Source organism: Nannobrachium achirus, assembly GCF_963921795.1.
Source record: "Nannobrachium achirus genome assembly, chromosome: 5".
Lineage (NCBI taxonomy): Eukaryota > Metazoa > Chordata > Actinopteri > Myctophiformes > Myctophidae > Nannobrachium > Nannobrachium achirus.
In genome coordinates, this window is record NC_137814.1 from 52759454 (window position 1) to 52783963 (window position 24510).

Genomic DNA, 24510 nt, shown 5'->3' on the forward strand with positions numbered 1-24510 from the left:
AATAAAGAAATCACTGGATTATTTTCTCTAAAAAAAACACTTCTACGCTTGCACTGAAATCAAAATTGCTAAATGTGCTAAAGTGATAGAACGAAGTAAATGAAAATATTTCAACACTAACCTTTTCTTTTCTCTAATTGCAATCGAAAATATGAACCCTTGTTGTCTTAAGAATATGTGAAGGATCACACTTACTGTATGCAAATAAGCTTGTAATACAAATCAACTTGCTTGGCCTTATGCAAAGCCAGTGCTATTCATTTGTGTTTAGGACACAGGGTGCAGAGTCACACGTGGTGGAATAGTGACATTGAGAGTGTGACCTTTTTGAGGTACATTTACTTTACTAAAGTACATTATGTCCAATGTTCTATATCTTACTTATACTCCACTGCACCAGAGAAGAATATTGTACTTTTTACTCCACTACAATTATTTGAAAACTTTGATTTGGATTATTATTACAAAACATACAGTAACCACTTCAGCCCTGTAATGTTTGGTACTATTTAAATTGAAAATAGCAGATCTACATAGCAGAGCAGATCTACAAGCTCACAACGCGTCACATCGCATTTTGAGCTTCTGCTATTTTCAAAAGATCTTCATAAATATTGAATGAATATTTTTATAGACATGATAACTTGTGAAATGGACATTCTGCTAAAGAAGACAAAAGTGAAGAGGGCTCAAAGCAATGTAAACTTTATTTAATTACTGTATCTGTTTTTGACAGGATACAATGACTATTTTTTTTATTGAATTTTAAATTACTAAATATGATCCATATTAATTATCATAATTTGTTTCATGAATTACGCATTAAATGTGCAACAATTAAAGGCCAAACTAAATAAAATACATTTCAAAACAGCAAGCATGAATAAAGAAACAAAAGAACACTATTATCATTTGACCTTGCAAAAGAATACAGTATAAACACAACGCTTTGCCATAAAATGTTGGTGACCATCAAAGACTCAAAGAAACATTCAAAACTACAGGATTGGTAATCATGCAGTTGCTAACAAGATAGCCTTGTTCAAGAGCATTTCTTGAAGAAATCAGGTTACATTTATTAACCCCCTATTTTGCTCTAAAAAATCATGAAATATAAATGAAAAGATAAAAACATTGAAATAGTATTTTGTATAACTTTTCCTAAATAGCTGATCTACATGTTCACAATGCATGGTTTGCTCTTGTACGGTAGATGGTTTTTATAGCTGAAGTCAGTGGTTCTCAAAGTGGAGTCCGGGGGACTCCAGGGGTCCTTGGGTGGGGGTTAAAATGAAAATAATTGTAACCACTTTCAATACATATCAATTTGGGGTTCCTTGACATAAAAAAGTTTGAGAACCACTGGCTTAAGTCATATACAAGCATAAGATATACTGCCATCAGAGCTAAGCCAAAAGGACAAGCCTCCTCAATTCTTCCTTTTTGGCTCCTCCTCCTCCTTGTGGAAGATGTTCCCGTCTCTCTGGGTCCAGCGCAGCTTGAAATCTGACATCCCCTGCTTCTCCAGCATAGCATGCACCTAGAGAGAGAGAGAGAGAGAGAGAGAGAGAGAGAGAGAGAGAGAGAGAGAGAGAGGAGGGAGGGAGAGGGAGAGGGAGGGAGGGAGGGAGAGGGAGAGGGAAACAGACAACCTCTTCTTGAGATCCTTCGCAAATGTATCCACTTAAAAACCCTGAGTCCCCCAGGACGTTATACTATACTAGTGTATTTTCTGTTTTTCTGTTATTGTAGGGAAAGACTTCACTAAAAATAGAAGAGATTTTCCATCTGCTATTTTCTGCGAAGGCTTAATTGTCTCTATTCTAGAGACTTTTCTGTTTTCACTCTAAATTAAATATCTTTGCTGAAAATAGCCATTGAGAGCGTTTGTGAGCATAACACATTGGGAAACATCATGTCAGATTTTCACACATTATTCCTTCCATATAAGAATTCGGCAAAAGTTTCCCTTTTTACAGCAAGGATATTGTGGTCCTCCGTATTACCTGCTGTAGAAGCTGACGCTGGACTTCAGGGTCGTTCATATCAGCCTCAGAGCTGATCTTAACCTTGAGCCTCGCCTGGTGTTCAGCTTCTCCTTGGCAGACAAAAGGTAATTTTGTAGCACATGATGGGTGCATCCACTTCCCTGTGTTGGTGTTAATTGCAGCACAACCTAGAGCCTTGTTAACTGGGCGTAATACAGCGGGCCTACCCACCTCCCAGTGTGTGAAGTTGACACTCAGCTGCTCAGACCAATAAGCCCAGGGCTTTCTATACAAACCGATCCATGTGTGGGCTCTCAGGTTTTTGGTAATCTCCGTATTCTCAGTTTCGTCCATCACACTGGCCAGATCCATGTGCTCATCCCGACAGTATCTCTGAGCCTCGAACCAAGATCGTAGAGTGTCCTGGACAAAGTAAGCAGAACCTGGAACACAACATGGAACAGAAAAAAAGAAATACTTGAGTTTGGACCGAGAGTGCTGAGTAGTAACTAGTTACTTTACTTATTCTATGAATGCAAAATCTCGGCGTGTTCATAGTTCAGCTCGTATCTCAAGATCCGATATTTTTGTCGTAATGTATAGCGCGTACTGTATGTACGTGTATATGGGACAGTGGTGAATAGACACATGAAACCGCGCAGAAGACATCATTGTAAAGACCCACCATTGTAGCAGACTGAATGAAATTCTTGATCACAGCCCCCATCTAACCAGTAACCAGCAGGATTTATGAAGGTACAAATCTGATTTCCACGATGATTATTAGGTTCGCCCGTCTTCCAGTTGGTAAAGTGTGTGTCACTGTGATGGCCTGTGCTGTTCAGGGACCAAGTCCAATTTCTCATGTCGTCATAAAGCCCTATCCACGCCCTCGCAGTATTGACCCTATCCATGTGTAATTCACGGTTCTTCAGAAGATTGCTATTGTCCTCCATGTTGAGCAGGCTGGCCAGGTCGTGGTAGTTGTTTCTGCAGTAACTCTGAGCTTTGCTCCAGGTCATCTTCTCCGTCACATAGTGGAACTTTCTGTCACAAGAGGACAGACTCCACAAGCCTGTCAGGAGACACAACTTCAGTGAAAAGAATGAATTTGCTGATATTATAGCGTGTAATTGGAGTACACACAAACATATGCTCGCGCGCACACACACACACACACACACACACACACACACACACACACACACACACACACACACACACACACACACACATACACACACACACTGGTTCTTAACCTGAGAGAATGAGGAAGAGCAGTATTTCCCCCCTCATCCTGTGAAACAGAAAAAAAAGTTATAAATTATAACTATTATAAATGAGGAAACACATTACGTAAAAAAAAGAAAAGAAATACACACACACACACACACACACACACACACACACACACATCAAAAATAAATATAAAAACTATGCAGTGGCAACTGCCATCCCACCGGAACCCCAAATGTCCCCCTCAATATGCAGTACCAAGTGTTAAACAAAATAAGAGTTTGGCCTTACCTTGACTTTTGCCAAGATCCCACAAATTATCTGTTTTCGTTCAATTTGTTCTACATGTCAACTTTCTCTCTCTCTCTCTCTCTCTCTCTCTCTCTCTCTCTCTCTCTCTCTCTCTCTCTCTCTCTCTCTCTCTCTCTCTCTCTCTCTGGTCGTATCGCTGACACCTGTTGAAGTGTCTGTCGTTCGCCCTTATTCACTTTAAATGTTCTCACCCACCTTCTCTTAGTGACCTCAAGGAGGTGGAGTTGCAGTTGTCTTTAATCAATATGGAAATGTTGTCCTCTTTTGAATGTGTGTTCCTTCATTTGAATCCCTTCACCTTCATCCACCTCTCCAGCTAGGTTCCTAAATGTCTACAGGCCTCCTACAAATGAATTTACCTCCTTCTCTTCACTGATGACATGAAGTGACGATTTTAGGACTTTTAAAATACCTTTTTAATACCTAAAAAAAACATTACTGCACCAGAAGTAATTAACAAACTATACTATAAAAAACCTGTCAAACATTGGCCAAATTGTCAAATAATATAAGAAAGGGGCAAACATTTCTCGATATTTATCTGTGGAACCGATTCACACTAAATGTAAAGCCTCAGCTCCTACAATTCCAAGTGCTTGTCAGGGTGGGGGTTCCCCAGTTCAAATATGATTAAGTTGGGGGGTCACGACCTGAAAAGGTTGAGAACCACTGCTATAAGCCACCAAATCTCTGTCTGTCCCGGGTATATCTTAGGCAGAGGCGTAATTTCAGCAAGAAATAGGGGGTGGCAAAAAATAGGTTACCTTTAAAGGGATATTTCACTTTCAAAAAAACTTTTGGTCATTTTATCGTCTAATCAGGCTTTTATGAACACCCTGAACAGTTTTTAATTTGCTTGATTCAATATTTAGATACTTGATGTAAATGTTACCAGGCCCTCCAGGCCCAGGGCCTCTCCCCAGTCCCCACACACCCATTGTAACTTCAAACTTCATTTTAACCATGATAGATTCATTAAAACACCCATTATTTTTCTGGTGACTCAAACTACCCTCCTAATACGTGAGTTTTTTCAATAACTTTGTTTCACTTATTTTTAATAATTATCTTTGTATTTCATTTTTTTCCATTTTCCCAAATAATTATTAAAAATAAATGAAAAATGTTATTGAAAAAACACGGCCTGCTCACGTATTAGGAGGGTAGTTTGAGTCACCAGAAAAAATAATGGGTGTTTTTAATGAATCTATCATGGTTAAAATGGAGTTTGAAGTTACAATGGGTGTGTATGTGGAGATAGGCCCATAAGCTGTTTCACTGTTGAAAGTGGAATATCCCTTTAAGCTCCCATGTCTAAAATAACAATCTACACGGCTCTCAATGCCTCGCCACAACGCCTTGAGAGCTTTGTAGATCAATTTTAGGCTATTTGTTTCGGTGAAAAAATATATATAATGACATTCACAAAATTGGGATGCCACGTTGAAAGTGGTTCATAAATTCATAGTTGCATAAAATAAAATGCTTCTGTAATTATAACACGTGTGACATGTGGACAGAACGGTATCGATTGCAATGAAATCTGAATAATCTGCAAAAATCCAGATTTGGGGACATTAAACTAGAAAATCAATATTAGAAGCAGAACGTACAAATCTACACACAAAGTCAAACGTATGAGCGGTTAGCACCGCTGAAAAATCGAGAGACAGCCGGTGGAGAAATCACAACCCCAAGAAATAAATCATGGTGTATTCACGGAGTCAGACCCTGAGTTTCAACAGCCACATTAACACAGTTAATTAAGACAGCCTACGATCATCTTAAGAATATGTGAAGGATCACAGGACTTACTGGATGCAAATAAGCTTTTAATACAAATCAACTTGCTTGGCCTTATGCAAAGCCAGTGAAATTCATTTGTGTTTAGGACACAGGGTGCAGAGTCATGTGGTGGCATAGTGACATTGAGAGTGTGACCTTTTGCTATTGCTATAGCTATTATTATTACAAAACAAACATGCAGTATAATATTTAGTACTATTTAAACTTTGGCCATTTGAAAATAGCAGGTCTACAAGCTCACAACGTGTCGCATCGTGACACGTTTGGAGCTTGTAAATCTGCCATTTTCAAAAGATCTTCATAAATATTAAATGAATATTTTTATAGACATGATAACTTCTGCTAAAGAAGACAAAAAGTGAAGAGGGCTCAAAGATATTTAAACTTTATTTAATGATCTGTTTTTGACAGGATACAATGACTATAGCATTCTTTTTATTGAATTTTAAATGACTAAACATCATCAATGATTATTATAATGAATTTAACGAATTACAAAGCATTAAATTCTGATTGATTTTGTTTTGCTTTGTTTCTGTTTGTTGTTGTTTTGTTTTTTCTATTTTCTTTTCTCTCTGCACTTTTTCTTGCTCTGTTGTACATTTTTGTTTGTGCTTAGGAGGATCCTCTCGAAAACGAGATGCTACATCTCAACGGGGTTATTCCTAATAAAGAATTTCAACACATAAATGTGCAACAATTAAAGGCCAAACAAAATAAAACACATTTCAAAACAGCAAGTAATCATGAATAAACAAACAAAAGAACATGATCATCATTTGACCTTGCATGCTGGCACAATCTTAGCTTCAATGCTGCTGAATTCCACAAACTGTGGAATAAACTCCCTGTTGCACTTAGAACAGCAGACTCACTCCCTAGCTTCTGCTGTGGTCTGAAGACTCACCTCTTCAGACTCCACCTCGGCCCATTATAGCACTTAGGACTTACCCTCAATGACCATACATGTAATTTAGATAGCATTTTTTATATATTTTTTGGTTTTCATAACGTTTTTTTTGAGCGGTGGTCACACCGTCTCCTATACGTGGCCGTGTGTGTGGGTATCCGTCCGGCCGTCCGGCTGTCCGTGTATGTAGCCTCAAGCCTGCAGTACCTTTTCTGACCACACATGTTAAGGGAGGGGCGCTGTTGTTCTCACACACACACACACACACACACACACACACACACACACACACACACACACACACACACACAGGGGGGAAGGGTGGGCCAGCATGTGTGGTCAAGTATTATTATTATTATTAACAAACTGAATGTTTTAGGGTCAAATAAATTAGAGTGTGTGAAGAAACTACAGCATTGTAAAGCACACTAACCCCGCTGCACCCACCCAGTAGTGCTGTTGCACAGCCTCCACGACCACCGCTCAGTTCACACGGGTGTGATTTTTTACTGGTCTAGATTACTATTTCTATACATTCGATGTATTCATATTGATATATTGATGTATTTATTACCTCGTAGTTATGTTGATGTATTGATGTATTACCTTGCTTATTGTAAATCGCTCTGGATTAAGAGTGCCAAATGCCTAAATTGTAATTTGTAAATTGAATAAATTCGGCAATACTTTTTTTCTCCACCTTTTTATCACTGCCAAAATTAAATAACTGAAAAGAACACAGTAAACAAAAAACATTGCCATGAAATGTTGGTGAACTATCAAAGACTCAAAGACGCTTTCAAAACTACAGGATTGGTAGAACTACAATCATGCAGTTGGTAACAAGATAGCCTTGTTGAAGAGCCTTTCTTGAAGAAATCAGTTTACTTTATTATTATTTATTAACCCTCACGTCCCTATTTTGGTCTAGAAATGTGTAAAACACAAATTAAAAAGATAAAAACATTGAAATAGTATTTTTTTAATCTTATTCCTAAATAGCTGATCTACATCTTCACAACGCATCGTGATGCAACATGGTTTGCTCTTGTACTGCAGATGGCAACTATTTTATAGCTGAAGTCAGTGGTTCTCAAAGTGGGGTCCGGGGTACTCCAGGGGTCCTTCCAGCAGCACAATTATTTTAACCTCTTTCGCCCAAATACATTGAGAACCACTGGCTTAAGTCATATAGAAGCATAAGATATACTGCCATCGAGCAAGCAAAGCCAAAAGGACATGATTTCTCAATTCTTCTTTTTTGGCTCCTCCTCCTCCTCCTTGTGGAAGATGTTCCCGTCTCTCTGGGTCCAGCGCAGCTTGAAATCTGACATCCTCTGCTTCTCCAGCATAGCATGCACCTAGAGAGAGAGAGAGAGAGAGAGAGAGAGAGAGAGAGAGAGAGAGAGAGAGAGAGAGAGAGAGAGAGAGGGCAAAGAGGGCTTTATAGTTATACTATACTATTGTGGGGAAAAACTTCACTAGAAATAGCTGAGATTTTCCATCTGCTATTTTCTGCAAAGGCTTTCCCCACAATAGGGACGATGCTGGGGTTTAATTGACCGAAGTCCCTCAGGGCTCTATACTGGTGGCTTTTCTGTTTTCAATCTAAACAACTAAGTTTCCCTTCTCACTGCAAGGATGTTGTGGTCCATCATCTCACCTGCTGTAGAAGCTGACGCTGGACTTCAGGGTCGTTCATATCAGCCCCAGAGCTGATCTTAACCTTGAGCCTCGCCTGGTGTTGTTCAGCTTCTCCTTGGCAGACAAAAGGTAATTTTGTAGCACATTTAATTGCAGCACAGCCAAGTGGCCTTTTAAGTGCGCGTACATCACTGGGCAGACCCTCATCCCAGTGTGTGAAGTTGACACTCAGCTGCTCAGACCAATAGGCCCAGGGCTTTCTATACAAACCCATCCATGTGTCCCCTCTCAGAAGTTTGGTAATCTCCTCATTCTCAGTTTCGTCCATCACACTGGCCAGATCCATGTGCTCATCCCGACAGTATTTCTGAGCCTCGAACCAAGATCGTGGAGTGTCCTGGACAAAGTAAGCAGAACCTAGAACACAACATGGAATAGAAAAAATAATACTTGAGTTTGGACTGAGAGTGTTCTGCCCAAGGGGACTGATCATAAGTCCGACCTCTCAATAGTCCGACCAGGTTAACATTCACCAGGTTAGCATTCACCAGTGTCGGCAGGTTAGCATTTCACCAGGGTCAGCAGGTTAGCATTTCACCAAGTTAGCATTCACCAGCGTTAGTATTACTGAGGTTAAGGTTAGGATTGAGGTTAGGTTCAGGTGGTCAGGTCGAAATAATTGGAGGTCGGAAAAATGGGAGGTCGGAACTATGACATGGCACCAGCTAGTTACTTTACTTATTCTATGAATGAACTATGACATGGTACCAGCTAGTTACTTTACTTATTCTATGAATGAACTATGACATGGTACCAGCTAGTTACTTTACTTATTCTATGAATGCAAAATCTCTGTGTGTTCATAGTTCAGCTCGTATCCCCAAAACCATTGGCCCGACCGACTTTAATAAATATATTTTTTTGCAGATCCTATATTTTTGTCGTAATATATAGGGCGTACTGTATGTACGAGCATATGGGTCAATGGTGAATAGACACATGAAACCTCACAGAAGACATCATTGTAAAGACCCACCATTGTAGCAGACTGAATGAAAATTTTTATCACATGGCCAATCCCCCCAGTAACCTGCAGTATCTATCAAGGTACAAATCTGATTTCCACGTTGATCATTAAGTTCGCCCGTCTTCCAGTTGGTAAAGTGTATGTTATTGTGATGGCCTGTGCTGTTCAGGGACCAAGTCCAATTTCTCATGTCGTCATAAAGCCCTATCCACGCCCTCGCAGTATTGACCCTATCCATGTGTAATTCACGGTTCTTCAGAAGATTGCTATTGTCCTCCATGTTGAGCAGGCTGGCCAGGTCGTGGTAGTTGTTTCTGCAGTAACTCTGAGCTTTGCTCCAGGTCATCTTCTCCGTCACATAGTGGAACTTTCTGTCACAAGAAGACAGACTCCACAAGCCTGTCAGGAGACACAACTTCAGTGAAAAGAATGAATTTGCTGATTAGCGTGTAATTGGAGTACACACAAACATATGCTCGCGCACACACACACACACACACACACACACACACACACACACACACACACACACACACACACACACACTGGTTCTTAACCTGAGAGAATGAGGAAGAGCAGTATTTCCCCCCTCATCCTGTGAAACAGAAAAAAAAGTTATAAATTATAACTATTATAAATGAGGAAACACAAAAAGGAAAAAAAATACACACACACACACACACACACACACACACACACACACACACACACACACACACACACACACGCACACACATCAAAAATAAATATAAAAACTATGCAGTGGCAACTGCCATCCCACCGGAACCCCAAATGTCCCCCTCAATATGCAGTACCAAGTGTTAGACAAAATAAGAGTTTGGCCTTACCTTGACTTTTGCCAAGATCCCACAAATTATCTGTTTTCGTTCAATTTGTTCTACATGTCAACTTTCTCTCTCTCTCTCTCTCTCTCTCTCTCTCTCTCTCTCCTCTTCTCTCTTCTATCCTCTGACTCTCTCTCTCCTTCTCTCTCTCTATCTCTCTCTCTCTCTCTCACCTCTCTCTCTCTCTCTCTGGTCGTATCGCTGACACCTGTTGAAGTGTCTGTCGTTCACCTCTTATCCACTTTAAATGTTCTCACCCACCTTCTCTTAGTGACCTCAAGGAGGTGGAGTTGCAGTTGTCTTTAATCAATATGGAAATGTTGTCCTCTTTTGAATGTGTGGCCCTTCATTTGAATCCCTTCACCTTCATCCACCTCTCCAGCTAGGTTCCTAAATGTCTACAGGCCTCCTACAAATGAATTTACCTCCTATCACTGATGTCATGAAGTGACGATTTTAGGACTTTTAAAATACCTTTTTAATACCTAAAAAAAAACATTACTGCATCAGAAGTAATCAACAAACTATACTATTAAAAACCTGTCAAACATTGGCCAAATTGTCAAATAATATAAGAAAGGGGCAAACATTTCTCGATATTTATCTGTGGAACCGATTCACACTAAATGTTAAGCCTCAACTCCTACAATTCCAAGTGCTTGTCAGGGTGGGGGTTCCCCAGTTCAAATGATTAAGTTGGGGGGTCACGACCTGAAAAGGTTGAGAACCACTGCTATAAGCCACCAAATCTCTGTCTGTCCCGGGGATATCTTAGGCAGAGGCGTCATTTCAGAAAGAAATAGGGGGTGGCAAAAAATAGGTTACCTTTAAAGGGATGTTTTACTCGCAAAAAAACCTTTGGTCATTTTATCGTCTAATCAGGCTTTTATGAACACCCTGAACAGTTTTTAATTTGCTTGATTCAATATTTAGATATTTGATGTAAATGTTACCAGGCCCTCCAGGCCCAGGGCCTCTCCCCACACACACCCATTGTAACTTCAAACTCATTTTAACTCATTCTGCGCCTATCCCGAACATGTTCGGCTTTATTTCAATCCAATACAATTTTTTTTTTTATTAATTGACTTACCCTGAGCTGCGTGGGTGGTCCTGGCTCGTCCTACGCTAGCCAGCTAGCCATTTTACATGGTCCGACGATATATTCCATTAAAAATGGTTTAAAATACATTTTTGAGCCCCCCAATGTTCACTGAATGTTCAGCGCCGCTTCCGGAACGTAGTCCAGTGTGCCTATCCCGAACATGTTCGGCTTTTTTAATGAAATGAATAAAATGATCCGAGGCCTTCTGAAGCCTGGGCCTAAATTTTCAAGCCAGTGATCGAAATCCGGGAGCCCCCCGGCCGGCCGTTAGCCGCGAACGTTGCCGCGAATCGCCGCCGAATCCAATGAAACCACATCTTTGGAGGCCCATATCTCTGGATTGTGTTTTTAGGGATGTGGCGCGAGGTTTATTTACGGCGAAATCGCCTAAAAATGATCTTTTAAATGACAAAATGCTAATAGCTATTCTGTAGCCATTTTCATCCGGGACCTTTCCATGACGTGCACGAACGTGAGCACGCGCGTCACTGCAACGTGAGTCCCCGGATGCTAATACGCTCGCCTATGGGACAAACCCTGGCATTCTTTGGCGCCCTCTAGGGGCTGGCACTAAAACGGTTAACCATGATAGATTCATAAAAAACACCCATTATTTTTTCTGGTGACTCAAACTACCCTCCTAAGACGTGAGCAGGCCGTGTTTTTCAATAACTTTTTTCGCGTATTTTTAATAATTATTTTTGTATTTAATTTTTTCCATTTTCCCAAAGGATTATTAAAAATAAATTAAAAAAGTTATTGAAAAAACACGGCCTGTTCACGTATTAGGAGGGTAGTTTGAGTCACCAGAAAAGATAATGGGTGTTTTTAATGAATTTATCATGGTTAAAATGGAGTTTGAAATTACAATGGGTGTGTATGTGGAGAGAGGCCCATAAGCTGTTTCCCTGTTGAAAGTGGAATATCCCTTTAAGCTCCTATTTCTAAAATAACAATCTACGCGTCTCTCAATGCCTCGCCACAACGCCTTGAGAGCTTTGTAGATCAATTTTAGGCTATTTGTTTCGGTGGAAAAATATATATAATGACATTCCCAAAATCGGGATGCCATGTTGAAAGTGGTTCATAAATTCATAGTTGCATAAAATAAAATAATTCTGTAATTATAACACGTGTGACATGTAGACAGAACGGTATCGATTGCAATGAAATCGGAATAATCTGCAAAAATCCAGATTTGGGGACATCAAACTCAATAGAAAATCAATATTAGAAGCAGAACGTACAAATCTACACACAAAGTCAAACTTATGAGCGGTTAACACCGCTGAAAAATCACAACCCCAAGAAATAAATCATGGTGTATTCACGGAGTCAGACCCTGAGTTTCAACAGCCACATTAACACAGTTAATTAAGACAGCCTACGATCATCTTAAGAATATGTGAAGGATCACAGGACTTACTGGATGCAAATAAGCTTTTAATACAAATCAACTTGCTTGGCCTTATGCAAAACCAGTGCAATTCATTTGTGTTTAGGACACAGGGTGCAGAGTCATGTGATGGAATAGTGACATTGAGAGTGTGACCTTTAGCTATTGGCAGTGGTGTAAAGTAATTAAGTACACTTACTCTATACTTTTACTTCTACTCCACTACATCTGATAAGAATTTTGTACTTTTACAAAATGTCCAATTATTTGAAAACTTGATTATTATTACAAAACATACAGTAACCACTTCAGCCCTGTAATATTTAGTACTATTTAAACTTTGGCCATTTGAAAATAGCAGGTCTACAAGCTCACAACGCGTCGCATCGTGACACGTTTTGAGCTTGTAGATCTGCTATTTTCAAAAGATCTTCATAAATATTGAATGAATATTTTTATAGACATACAGTATAGACAAACTTCTGCTAAAGAAGACAAAAAGTGAAGAGGGCTCAAAGCAATTTGAACTTTATTTAATGATCTGTTTTTGACAGGATACAATGACTATAATCATTCCTTTTATTGAATTTTAAATTGAATGAATTACAAAGCATTAGATGTGCAACAATTAAAGACCAAACAAAAGAAAACACATTTCAAAACAGCAAGTTATCATGAATAAACAAACAAAAGAACATGATCATCATTTGCATGCTAGCACAGTCTTAGCTTCAATGCTGCTGAATTCCACAAACTGTGGGATAAACTCCCTGTTGCACTTAGAACGGCAGACTCACTCCCTAGACGAGAGACAGCCGCTGATTTCCACGGCCGCGTCCATGGACGCGGACGCGGAAATCATCGGCTCTTGCTGCCCTAGACTCACCTCTTCAGACTCCAGCTCGGCCCATAGCACTTAGGGCTTGCCTACCCTCAATGACCATACATGAAATTTAGATAGCATTTGTTATATATTTTTTCGTTTTCATAACGTTTTTTTTTTACTGGTCTAGATGACTATTTCTATACATTTGATGTATTTATATTGATATATTGATGTATTACCTTGTAGTTATGTTGATGTATTGATTTATTACCTTGCTTATTGTAAGTCGCTCTGGATTAAGAGTGCCAAATGCCTACATTGTAATTTGTAAATTGAATAAAATTCGGCAATACGTTTTTTTTTCTCCACCTTTTTATCACTGCCAAAATTAAATAACTGAAAAGAACACAGTAAACAAAAAACATTGCCATGAAATGTTGGTGATCTATCAAAGACTCAAAGACACTTTCAAAACTACAGGATCGGTAGAACTACAATCATGCAGTTGGTAACAAGATAGCCTTGTTGAAGAGCCTTTCCTGAAGAAATCAGTTTACTTTATTATTATTTATTAACCCTCACGTGTCACGTCCCTATTTTGGTCTAGAAATGTGTAAAATACAAATTAAAAAGATAAAAACATTGTAATAGTATTTTTGTAAATCTTATTCCTAAACAGCTGATCTACATCTTCACAACGCATTGTGATGCAACATGGTTTGCTCTTGTACTGCACAGATGGCAAATATTTTATGGCTGAAGTCAGTGGTTCTCAAAGTGGGGGTCCGGGGTACTCCAGGGGTCCTTCCAGCAGCACAATTATTTTAACCTCTTTCGCCCAAATACATTGAGAACCACTGGCTTAAGTCATATACAAGCATAAGATATACTGCCATCGAGCAAGCAAAGCCAAAAGGACATGATTTCTCAATTCTTCTTTTTTGGCTCCTCCTCCTCCTCCTTGTGGAAGATGTTCCCGTCTCTCTGGGTCCAGCGCAGCTTGAAATCTGACATCCCCTGCTTCTCCAGCATAGCATGCACCTAGAGAGAGAGAGAGAGAGAGAGAGAGAGAGAGAGAGAGAGAGAGAGAGAGAAAGAGAGAGAGAGAGAGAGAGAGAGAGAGAGAGAGAGAGAGAGAGAGAGAGAGAGAGAGAGAGAGAGAGAGAGAGAGAGAGGGCAAAGAGGGCTTTATACTATACTATCGTGGGGAAAGAATTCACTAAAAATAGCTGAGATTTTCCATCTGCTATTTTCTGCAAAGGCTTTCCCCACAATGCAAGGGACGATGCTGGGGTTTAATTGACCGAAGTCCCTCAGGGCTCTATACTGGTGACTTTTCTTTTTTCAATCTAAACTAAGTTTCCCTTCTCACTGCAAGGATATTGTGGTCCATCATCTCACCTGCTGTAGAAGCTGACGCTGGACTTCAGGGTCGTTCATATCAGCCTCAGAGCTGATCTTAACCTTGAGCCTCGCCTGGTGTTCAGCTTCTCCTTGGCAGACAAAAGGTAATTTTGTAGCACACGATAGGTCCCCCCACTTCCCTGTGTTGGGGTTAATTGCAGCACAGCCTACAGTCTTGTTAACTGGGCGTACATTATTGGGCTTACCCTCATCCCAGTGTGTGAAGTTGACACTCAGCTGCTCAGACCAATAGGCCCAGGGCTTTCTATACAAACCCATCCATGTGCGGGCGGCGCGGGCGCCTCTCAGATTTTTGGTCATCTCCGTATTCTCAGTTTCGTCCATCACACTGGCCAGATCCATGTGCTCATCCCGACAGTATTGCTGAGCCTCCAACCAAGATCGTGGAGTGTCCTGGACAAAGTAAGCAGAACCTAGAACACAACATGGAATAGAAAAAAGAATACTTGAGTTTGGACTGAAAGTGTTCTGCCCAAGAGGACTGATCATCAGTCCGACCTCTCAACCAGGTTAGCATTCATCAGTGTCAGCAGGTTAGCATTTCACCAGGTTAGCTTTCACCAGCGTTGGCAGGTTATTATTTCACCAGGTTAGCATTCACCAGCGTTAGTTTTACTGAGGTTAAGGTTAGGATTGAGATTAGGTTTAGGTGGTCGGGTCGAAATAATGCGAGGTCGGAAAAATGGGAGGTCGGAACTATGACATGGCACCAGCTAGTTACTTTACTTATTCTATGAATGCAAAATCTTGGTTTGTTCATAGTTCAGCTCGTATCTCAAGAACCATTGGCCCGACCGACTTTAATATGTATATATTTTTGCAGATCCGATATTTTTGTCGTAATGTATGAGCATATGGGCCAGTGGTGAATAGACATATGAAACCGCTCAGAAGACATCATTGTAAAGACCCACCATTGTAGCAGACTGAATGAAATTTTTGATCACAGCCCCCATCTAACCAGTAACCAGCTCCATTTATGTAGGTACAAATCTGATTTCCACGTTGAACATTAGGTTCGTCCGTCTTCAAGTTCCAGTTGGTAAAGTGTGTGTCACTGTGATGGCCTGTGCTGTTCAGTGACCAAGTCCAATTTCTCTTGTCGTCATAAAGCCCTATCCACGCCCTCGCAGTATTGACCCTATCCATGTGTAATTCACGGTTCTTCAGAAGATTGCTATTGTCCTCCATGTTGAGCAGGCTGGCCAGGTCGTGGTAGTTGTTTCTGCAGTAACTCTGAGCTTTTCTCCAGGTCATCTTCTCCGTCACATAGAAGAACTGTCTGTCCGCCTCACAAGGGGACAGGCTCCACAAGCCTGTCAGGAGACACAGCTTCAGTGAAAAAGAATGAATTTGCCGATATATAAAATTGTATGATTAGAGCACACACACACGCATGCACGCACACACGCACGCAGCACGCACACACACAAACACACACACACACACACACACACACACACACACACACACACACACACACACACACACACACACACACACACACACACACACACACACACACACACACACACACACACCCCTAACCTGAGAGAGTTAGGAAGAACAGTATTTCCCCCCTCATCCTTTGAAACAGAAACACATTAGGTTAAAATCATTATTATTATTATTAGTATTAGTATTAGTATTATTTTCACCAGTAGAGTAATGACATGCCCAAGATAGGGACTTTTAAAATGGTTAATTTCTGTATGGTTGCAGAAAGAAATGTCTACATGTATCGACCTAAAATCTGATTAATGTGCAATATATACATATATTTATGTATGTATGTATGTATATATATATATATATATATATATAAATATATATATATATATATATATATATATATATATATATATATATATATATATATATATATATTTATATATATATATATATATATACTGTATGAATAATAGACCTGAATTTTGAGGATAAATGGGAAAACTAGGGGGTGGCAGTTGCCATCCCACCAAAACCCCAAATGACGCCCTCAATATGCAGTACCCAGTGTAAAACAAAATAAGAGTTTGGCCTTACCTTAACTCTTGCCAAGATCCCACAAATTATCTGTCTTCCTTCAGTTTGCTCTAAAATGTATTCATTCTCCCTCTCTCTCTCTCTCTCTCTCTCTCTCTCTCTCTCTCTCTCTCTCTCTCTCTCTCTCTCTCTCTCTCTCTCTCTCTCTCTCTCTCTCCAGTTGAAATGTCCGTCCTTTGCTTTTATCCCCTTTAAATGTTCTCCCCCACCTTCTCTTAGTGACCTCAAGGAGGTGGAGTTGAAGTTGATTCTTCAATAATTATGGAAATGCTCTAAAGCTATGTTCCCTGTCAGAATCATTACCTAAACACCAAATCTCAATCTTTTGACCAAATTGACATTTTTGCTTTACTCTCTAACACTGTTGCATCGTTGTGCCTTACTGCCTGTATGTCCTAAGCCAATCATAATGCTTGTGATTTTGGAATTGAAGTAATTTAAGTAAACTGATATGAGGACATAGGCAATAAGGCAGGGTGAATCAGCAGTGTTAGGAGAGTTAGGCAGATATAAATAAACGCAGATGAAATATGACTTCATATCACCAACTAGAATAATATTATCTTGACTCCTTTTGCCTCATACAGCTTGATCCAGAATTCCTTTTTTCTTTACTTAAAATTAAAAGAAATTGTATCCCATGATTTTGTAACCCATTTTTCACCCATGCCAATTTCATGAACTGTAATCCCGGGTGCTACTCTCACTCTGCCAACCTGGGGAGATCCCCGAACTGAGCTCATGCTTCCTCCAGTGAATGAGGAGTGAGTCTCCCCAGTAGGACGTAGCACGTTATTCCAACCAGTTCCTTTCCCCTCCATCAGGCAGCCCAGCTGACCAGGGCCAGGCAGTATAGAGACCAGGATTACTGCATGTGTTTTATAGGGTACCTACCCTATAGGGGACACGGGGAGAACAACTCCACACAGAAAGCCCTTTCGCCAACCCCACCTACATGTATGGGCACTGGTGACATACAGTAGAGGAGAGAACACGCTCCCAGTATCCCCGGGAGGAATCGAACCCTGAACCTTCCAGCTGTGAGGCGACAGCACCACCGTGCCCCCCTGATCTACAATTCCACGACAACATTCACTTCTGATCAGAAACATAAACATGGGTTTAGACTGGCACTTCATAGGTCATTTAAAGCCAGTGTTTGATAGCATTAAAACAGGATAAGACTGGCCTCTTCATTTCCATACACGGGTAATGGAAGGTTTAATGAAGGTTGACCTTCCTCTCCTGCTTTGTCTAAGCTATTAGAGAATATGTGGCCCTTCAGTTGAATTCCTCCAATTTGCCTCCTAGTCCTATCTGTAACTCTCTTAAAAAAAATCACACCCAATGTGAAGTGAGCGGTGGTCATAACGTCTTCAGACTGATTTGAGTCTAGGATGTACAGGCTATGCTACACACGTTTTACTATGGCAAAACGCTGAGGAAAAAGGCTACAGACACACACCCAGCCACTCTATGGAGCGGTTTACCACCACTAAAAAAAAAGAAAAAAAAAAGAATATATATATATACATATATACATATATACATATATACATATATATATATATATATATATATATACATATATACATATATATATATATATATATATATATATATATACCCTGTAACATTTTAACATAGTCAACCGTCACAGAGCTTTGTGAGACATTGTACTTGGTACAGCATGGTCAAAAGTCCCATTAGACACAATAATGACTTCCAAGTTTGTATTGTTTGGTGATTAAAAATAATTACATCTCAAACTGCATGGCCTCATATATTCTACAAATAGTCAACACAACTCATCTCTCAGGTTCCTTCCCTCAACTCTTAGGGCTGATTCATACTCGTCCTAATGTAGTTTAAACAGAGCTGAACCCAAATATTTTTGTCTCTAAGAGTGGATTATGAATCGACCCATAGCCACACTACAGTAGCATCTTATTTATGTGCTGTGTGTGTGTGTGTGTGTGTGTGTGTGTGTGTGTGTGTGTGTGTGTGTGTGTGTGTGTGTGTGTGTGTGTGTGTGTGTGTGTGTGTGTGTGTGTGTGTGTGTGTGTGTGTGTGTGTGTGTGTGTGTGTGTGTGCGCGTGTGCGCGTGTGTGTGGGTGTGTTAGTGCATGGCATGTCTCTCTTTGTAAATACTAGTAAGATGCCTCAGGGCATCTTACCTAAAGGGCGAGATTGCACCAATTATTGGCCATCTGGCCAGTGATGTATATCGGACCAGTTACCTATATATGGAGATTCATGTACTGTATATAGTACATCCCTTTTATGCCCATACATTATGCCCATACAGTACATGGAGATCCCTGTCAGAACCAGCCGCACAGGTATGGGCTGTCTTCCTCGATATATGGTCATTCCCATATGAAAAAAGATATGTGGTGGGTTGAGAGATGATGATGTAAAGTAGCGGTAGACCGCTATTTTATCTGAAACTGCCACAATTCAAACTGACATTAACATAAAAAAATACATGTTGTTTGCATGCATGGTGCTTCCACTCATGTGTGCAGTCTGCGGTGGCAGACAAATAGAGGGACAATTTTCAGTGTGTTGACTTGTGATCAACGTTTCTTTTATTTTCTTTTTTTCTTTCTTTTAATCAATAGCCTACAGGAGCAACACTAAAAAACATTTACCTTTGACTATTACTTAACTCGGTACACATTTTAGAGAAACCTTCACCTGTAGTGGAGTAATTTGACCAGGAGTATTTGTACTCAAGTAAGAGTGTTAGTAGCCTTCTTTTCCCACCACTGAATAATGCAAAAAGTCAATAGCTAACCCTATCTAAACCTAGGCCTGACAGGCAGAGATGAGTGAGACATTTACACTTCACTGGTGTTGTAGTGAACACATATCCTTTTGTTTTGTCTAAAAAACGCTTTTTGAGCGGTGCAAACCGCTCCTATAAGTGGCTGCGCGTGTGTCCGTAGCCTTTTTCCTCAGCGTTTTGCCATAGTAAAATGTGTGTGCGTGCGTAGCATCATGTTTGTCTAGTGATGTCATATGTCGTATGTCTGTAGCCTTTTTCCTCAGTGGTTTGCCATAGCAAAATGTGTGTGTGTATCATAGCCTGTACATCCTAGACTTAAATCCTAGTCTGAAGAAGTTATGCAAGCACGACCACCGCTCAGTTCACATTGGGTGTGATTTTTACCATTCATGTGAATCACCAGACTGAAATATATAGACGCTTGTTGCAGCTTGAAGAAGGGAATGTCCACTCCAGGTTTGCGTAGGTTTCAAATTAAAGATGTTTATTTTCCTTCTTTTTAAAAAGATTTAAACTGGCAAAAAATTAAATGAAAAACTTGCGAGCAAATGAGGTCTAAAGACTGTCACTCAGTCTGTCACGCCCCCAGTATGATGTACCTCTCCTTATAAGGAAGGCCTGCAGGGGGTTGAGCACACTATAGGAATTAATGCACACACATAAACCACAATAAATAAATAAATAAATACATATTACTGAATATGAACTTAAGAAATGGCTCCTACAGGACTGGTGTCCTTCTTGCTGGCCTCCTGTCCTTCAAAAGTGGGGTACTTCTCACAGACCTCTCCCCAAGTCAAGGTGCCGTCGGCCAGATCTCGGATCATCTCCGGCAACTCACTGACCTGGGCTCTGATCTGTGTCATTGAGTCGCGGTCTCTCAGAGTGGCTGTGTGGGGCGTCTTGTTCACGGTGTCAAAGTCGATGGTGATGCCAAAAGCCACTCCGATCTCATCCGTCCTGGCGTAGCGCCTCCCGATGGACCCGGAGGAGTCGTCCACTTTGTGAGACACGCCGTTTTTGGTCAGCGCAGCGGATAAATCACTCACAAAAGGCAAGAATTCCTGTTTTGGACTCAAAGGAAGGACGGAGCATTTATATGGAGCCACAGTGGCAGGGAAGCTGAAATACGTTCTTTGTTCATCATCTTCTCTGACATGGAATGTGTGCTCAAAGATGCTATACATGATTCTGCCAATGCCGAACGAGGGCTCAATTACACTGGGAACGACTTCCTCCACAGATTGTTTCTCCTGGGAGCGTTTTACACTGACCATGTCCTTTGTGAGTGTGAAAGACTTTCCTTCTGTCTCAATAGTAAACTCTCCAGTCTCACTGAGCAGCTGCTCCTGCTCCGTAATGAAGCACTCGTCAAGTTGCTGTGAAAGGTACTCAATTACTAGCTTAGCATCCTCTTTGTATAACTTACCAATGCCCCCTTTGTTGGGCTCAAACTGTACAACATCTACAACTTTGGGCACCTTCAGAGACTTCTCTGCAACCAGAGGGACCTTTGTAGCCCGTGCGTGGCATTGCAGATCATAGCATGAACGGTCGGCACACCCTACAATCTCTACCCAGCCATAAGAGGTATTGGTCTCTGCATCCCAGCAGTCACAGGCATAGTGGGCCATCTCGTTGTCCATGTGCTGACGAAAGCGTAGCTTATCTTTGGCCACACCCACTTTAGTAAGGTACAGGTAAATTCTCCCAATGAAGTATCCCAGGACAGAGTTATTGATTACTCCTTTGTCCACAGCATCACCCAGAGTCATGATGCAGGCTGCCTGGCCGCTAGTCTGGGCCTTGGAGGAGTACAGCAGTATATCCAGGTCTTTCACATTGTGGAATTTAGGGTGGGCCTTCTCAGTGGGGTCCACAAAGTACTCAATCTCAGCCATGGTGAACTCTCTAACACGTATGAGTCCTGAGCGGGGAGAGATTTCATTTCTGAAGGATTTGCCAATCTGTGCAGCAGCAAACGGGAGTTTTCCCTGGTTAAACTCTAACAGGCGTTTGAAATTGAGGAAGATTCCCTGAGAGGTTTCAGGCCTCAGATAGCCCGGCATATTCCCTCCTGGCCCAATGGATGTCTGAAACATCAGGTTGAAGGATGTGGGGGCAGTGAGCTCATTTCCTTTGGTGGGCGACTTGACGTTGTATTTCACAAAGAGGTCGGTCAACTCTTGCTGGGTAAAGTTGTCCATCTGAGTGATGACGTCTGTCATCTCAGCCTTATTCTCTGCAGAACACTTCTTATTAGACATCAGCTTCTGGAGGTGATCTTTAAGGAGATGGTCAGCTCTGAACCATTCACCATTCTCGACATCTTTCACCATGTAGTCAGCAAACCTGTCCACATGCCCTGACGCCTTGAGGACGGGCGCTGGGGTCAGCATGGTGCAGTCAATCTCCAGAATATGTTCCTCCTCGATAAAATGTTGCCTCCAGACCTTCAAGAGGTTGTTCTTCAGGGCACATCCCACAGGCCCAAAGTCATACAGACCACTCACACCTCCATAGATGGCAAAAGCCTGATCATAGAAGAATCGCCTCTTCAAAGTATTCTCCATCTTGGTTCTATCAACAGTGTCATCTTTGGGCTGCATGGCCAGTTCCTTGGCCTCAAGTGTTCTCTTCCTTGCCTTTAGTTCAGCAACAGCTTCAGTGACGTCTACATTAGGGGCACCTTCCTCTTTCATCTTGCGCACCACATCCCCCTGTTCTTTGACTATGAGCCGGAGCGGGGCCAGAACCTCTTCAATATTAACATCCATGTTCTGTCTGCCGGTGCCGAACACCTTTCTGTCTCTTCTTACAAGTGTAGACCGACTGTAAGAGACCAAAGGCTCGACAGCGTGCTAAACCTCAGCTTAGACAAATGTCCAGCCTGAATTGAGGATTGAAACCGAGATGACCAATTCAAGTGGTTCACAGGGTGAAATAGTGGTAGATGGATGAGAATCAGAGGGAAGACCTTTGTAAGAAGTATAGCATAGAGACAGACAGAGTCTCAGTGGAATCTGTATGGATGATCTGATGATATATGGAGTTCCAGGATGGAGTCTATGATGTCAGACTTTAATATGTCCTTTATCTCCATATATGGAGTTCCAGGCATCCTGTGACATGGTCTAACTTGCAGTGGTATCCATTAAGACTAAGGCTGGCAAGTGCCTTCTCTACGGCACCGACAATGAAAAATATAACTTGAATAAATCACAAGTACAGTTCCATCTTACAACTCCATCTCTGACCCTCTTATCTGTAGCTGGTTCAGCAGTACAGTACACATCCTGCTTCCTTCACCCTACAGAGCTGTGCTGTGCTGTGCTGTGCTGTGCTGTGCTGTGCTGTGCTGTGCTGTGCTGTGCTCTGTGCTGTGCTCTGTGCTGTGCTCTGTGCTGTGCTGTGCTGTGCACTGTACTACCGGTATATACTACTACTGCACAATTTACCGTTATTGTATCGTTATCAAGGTATGACCATGCACAATATCAATATCGCAAAAGGCAAGATATGGGCATATCAGCCTGGGAGATATATCGGCCTGGGCGGTAAATCGGCCACATCGTTACGTTGCCCTGTTTTTTGAATGATGCTTATATTTCTCTGTTGCAACTCTTAAAATATTGAATATGAAATGTGTACGGTAATATCATATATCGTATTGATATCAAAATATTTGTCATAAACACAGAGCTATGACATTTTGTCCATATCGTGCAGCCCTACTATATCCTGTCCTGTCCTGTCCTGTCCTGTCCTGTCCTGTCCTGTCCTGTCCTGTCCTGTCCTGTCCTGTCCTGTCCTGTGATAGCTAGCTGTCACCTTGGACTGATGGCTCAGATGACCCTTGAAAATCTCCTATGCTCAATTTCACCTCCTAATTGTCTATGTAAATTCCCGCCCTGCTGGCGTCCTGCATTTCCTGTGTGTGTGTGTGTGTGTGTGTGTGTGTGTGTGTGTGTGTGTGTGTGTGTGTGTGTGTGTGTGTGTGTGTGTGTGTGTGTGTGTGTGTGTGTGTGTGTGTGTGTGTGTGTGTGTGAGAGAAATACAGTGGCTTTGCATAATCCATCGTTTGATTTAGCAGTAGATGACTGGGGGCAAAAGCAAGAGGAGCAAATGGATGAATAATGCTTAAAAGACACAACCTGATAGATCCCATCTGAACAGAATCGATAGGCAGTGATTGGTATTGTTAAAATGGCGTTATGTGAAATTATTTTTGTATTGTAACCTGTGTTATTTGTACTTCTTCAACATAATAATTGTAGTTATTAGTAACACTCAGAATGACTTACTGCAAGCATCAGGGATCATAAATGAGCCCATCGATGATTCATCTGGGAATGGCCTCTGCTTGTCTTGTTTATATTTATTTATACTAGTAAGACGCCTCAGGGCGACATGCAACGAGGTCCCACCAATTCTTGACCATCTGGCCAGTGATGTATATCGGACCAGTTACCCATATATGGAGACCTCTGGTACCCATATATGGAGATCCATGTACTGAATATGGAGAAGCTGTGAGAGCCCAAACATGCTTAATCAGTTATTCGTTATGTGAAAGTCCTATGACGTCTATGACATTTGACATCGTTGTGTGCCCATACATGGAGATCCCTGTCTGTAGAACCAGCCACACAGATATGGGCTGTCTTGGCCATCTGTCTTGGCCATATATGGATTCTGTGGTATATGGCCGATGTGGCCTCCATATATGGGCATTGCCATATGAAGTCATGTTAGATATGGGCTTAAGATGACATCAGGGAACTCCATATATGGGCATAAAAGGGATTCTGTTAGTGGGACATCACACTGAAGCCAGAGTGTGATGTCAGAGCAGCAAACCCATTCTGTTAAGAGTGGTTCCCCTGACATCACAGTGACGTCAGAGCATGATGTCAGAGCGACAAACCCATAGAACCAGTGTCAGGCATGACAGACAGAGATACACACATACACACATACGGACAAGCTGTGATCGTTTACATAGGCCTACTAATAAGACGCCTCAGGGCGACATAAAGGGCGAGGTCGCGCCAATTCTTGGCCATCTGGCCAGTGATGTATATCGGACCAGTTACCCATATATGGAGACCCCTGCATGATAGTCAACAATGTGATGTCAGACCATGCCCATA

General features: G+C 41.3%; 1 protein-coding gene across 1 annotated transcript; it reads right to left on the bottom strand.

The window, feature by feature from the left end:
• Window positions 1-1429: 1429 nt before the first annotated feature.
• Window positions 1430-22137, bottom strand: LOC308285162 (glycine--tRNA ligase-like; the record flags this gene model as incomplete). The annotated part of the gene is made up of 14 exons (XM_080725880.1): window positions 20083-22137; window positions 19957-19975; window positions 15681-15836; window positions 14706-14933; window positions 14497-14588; window positions 12205-12215; window positions 9173-9294; window positions 8167-8313; window positions 7916-8010; window positions 7166-7179; window positions 2914-3035; window positions 2285-2431; window positions 2007-2098; window positions 1430-1540 (listed from the first exon to the last, which is right to left on the bottom strand). The coding sequence occupies exons 1-14, from the start codon at window positions 22132-22134 to the stop codon at window positions 1430-1432; spliced, it is 3408 nt and encodes a 1135-aa protein (XP_080582006.1). The 5' UTR covers window positions 22135-22137.
• Between the last annotated feature and the right edge of the window lie 2373 nt (window positions 22138-24510).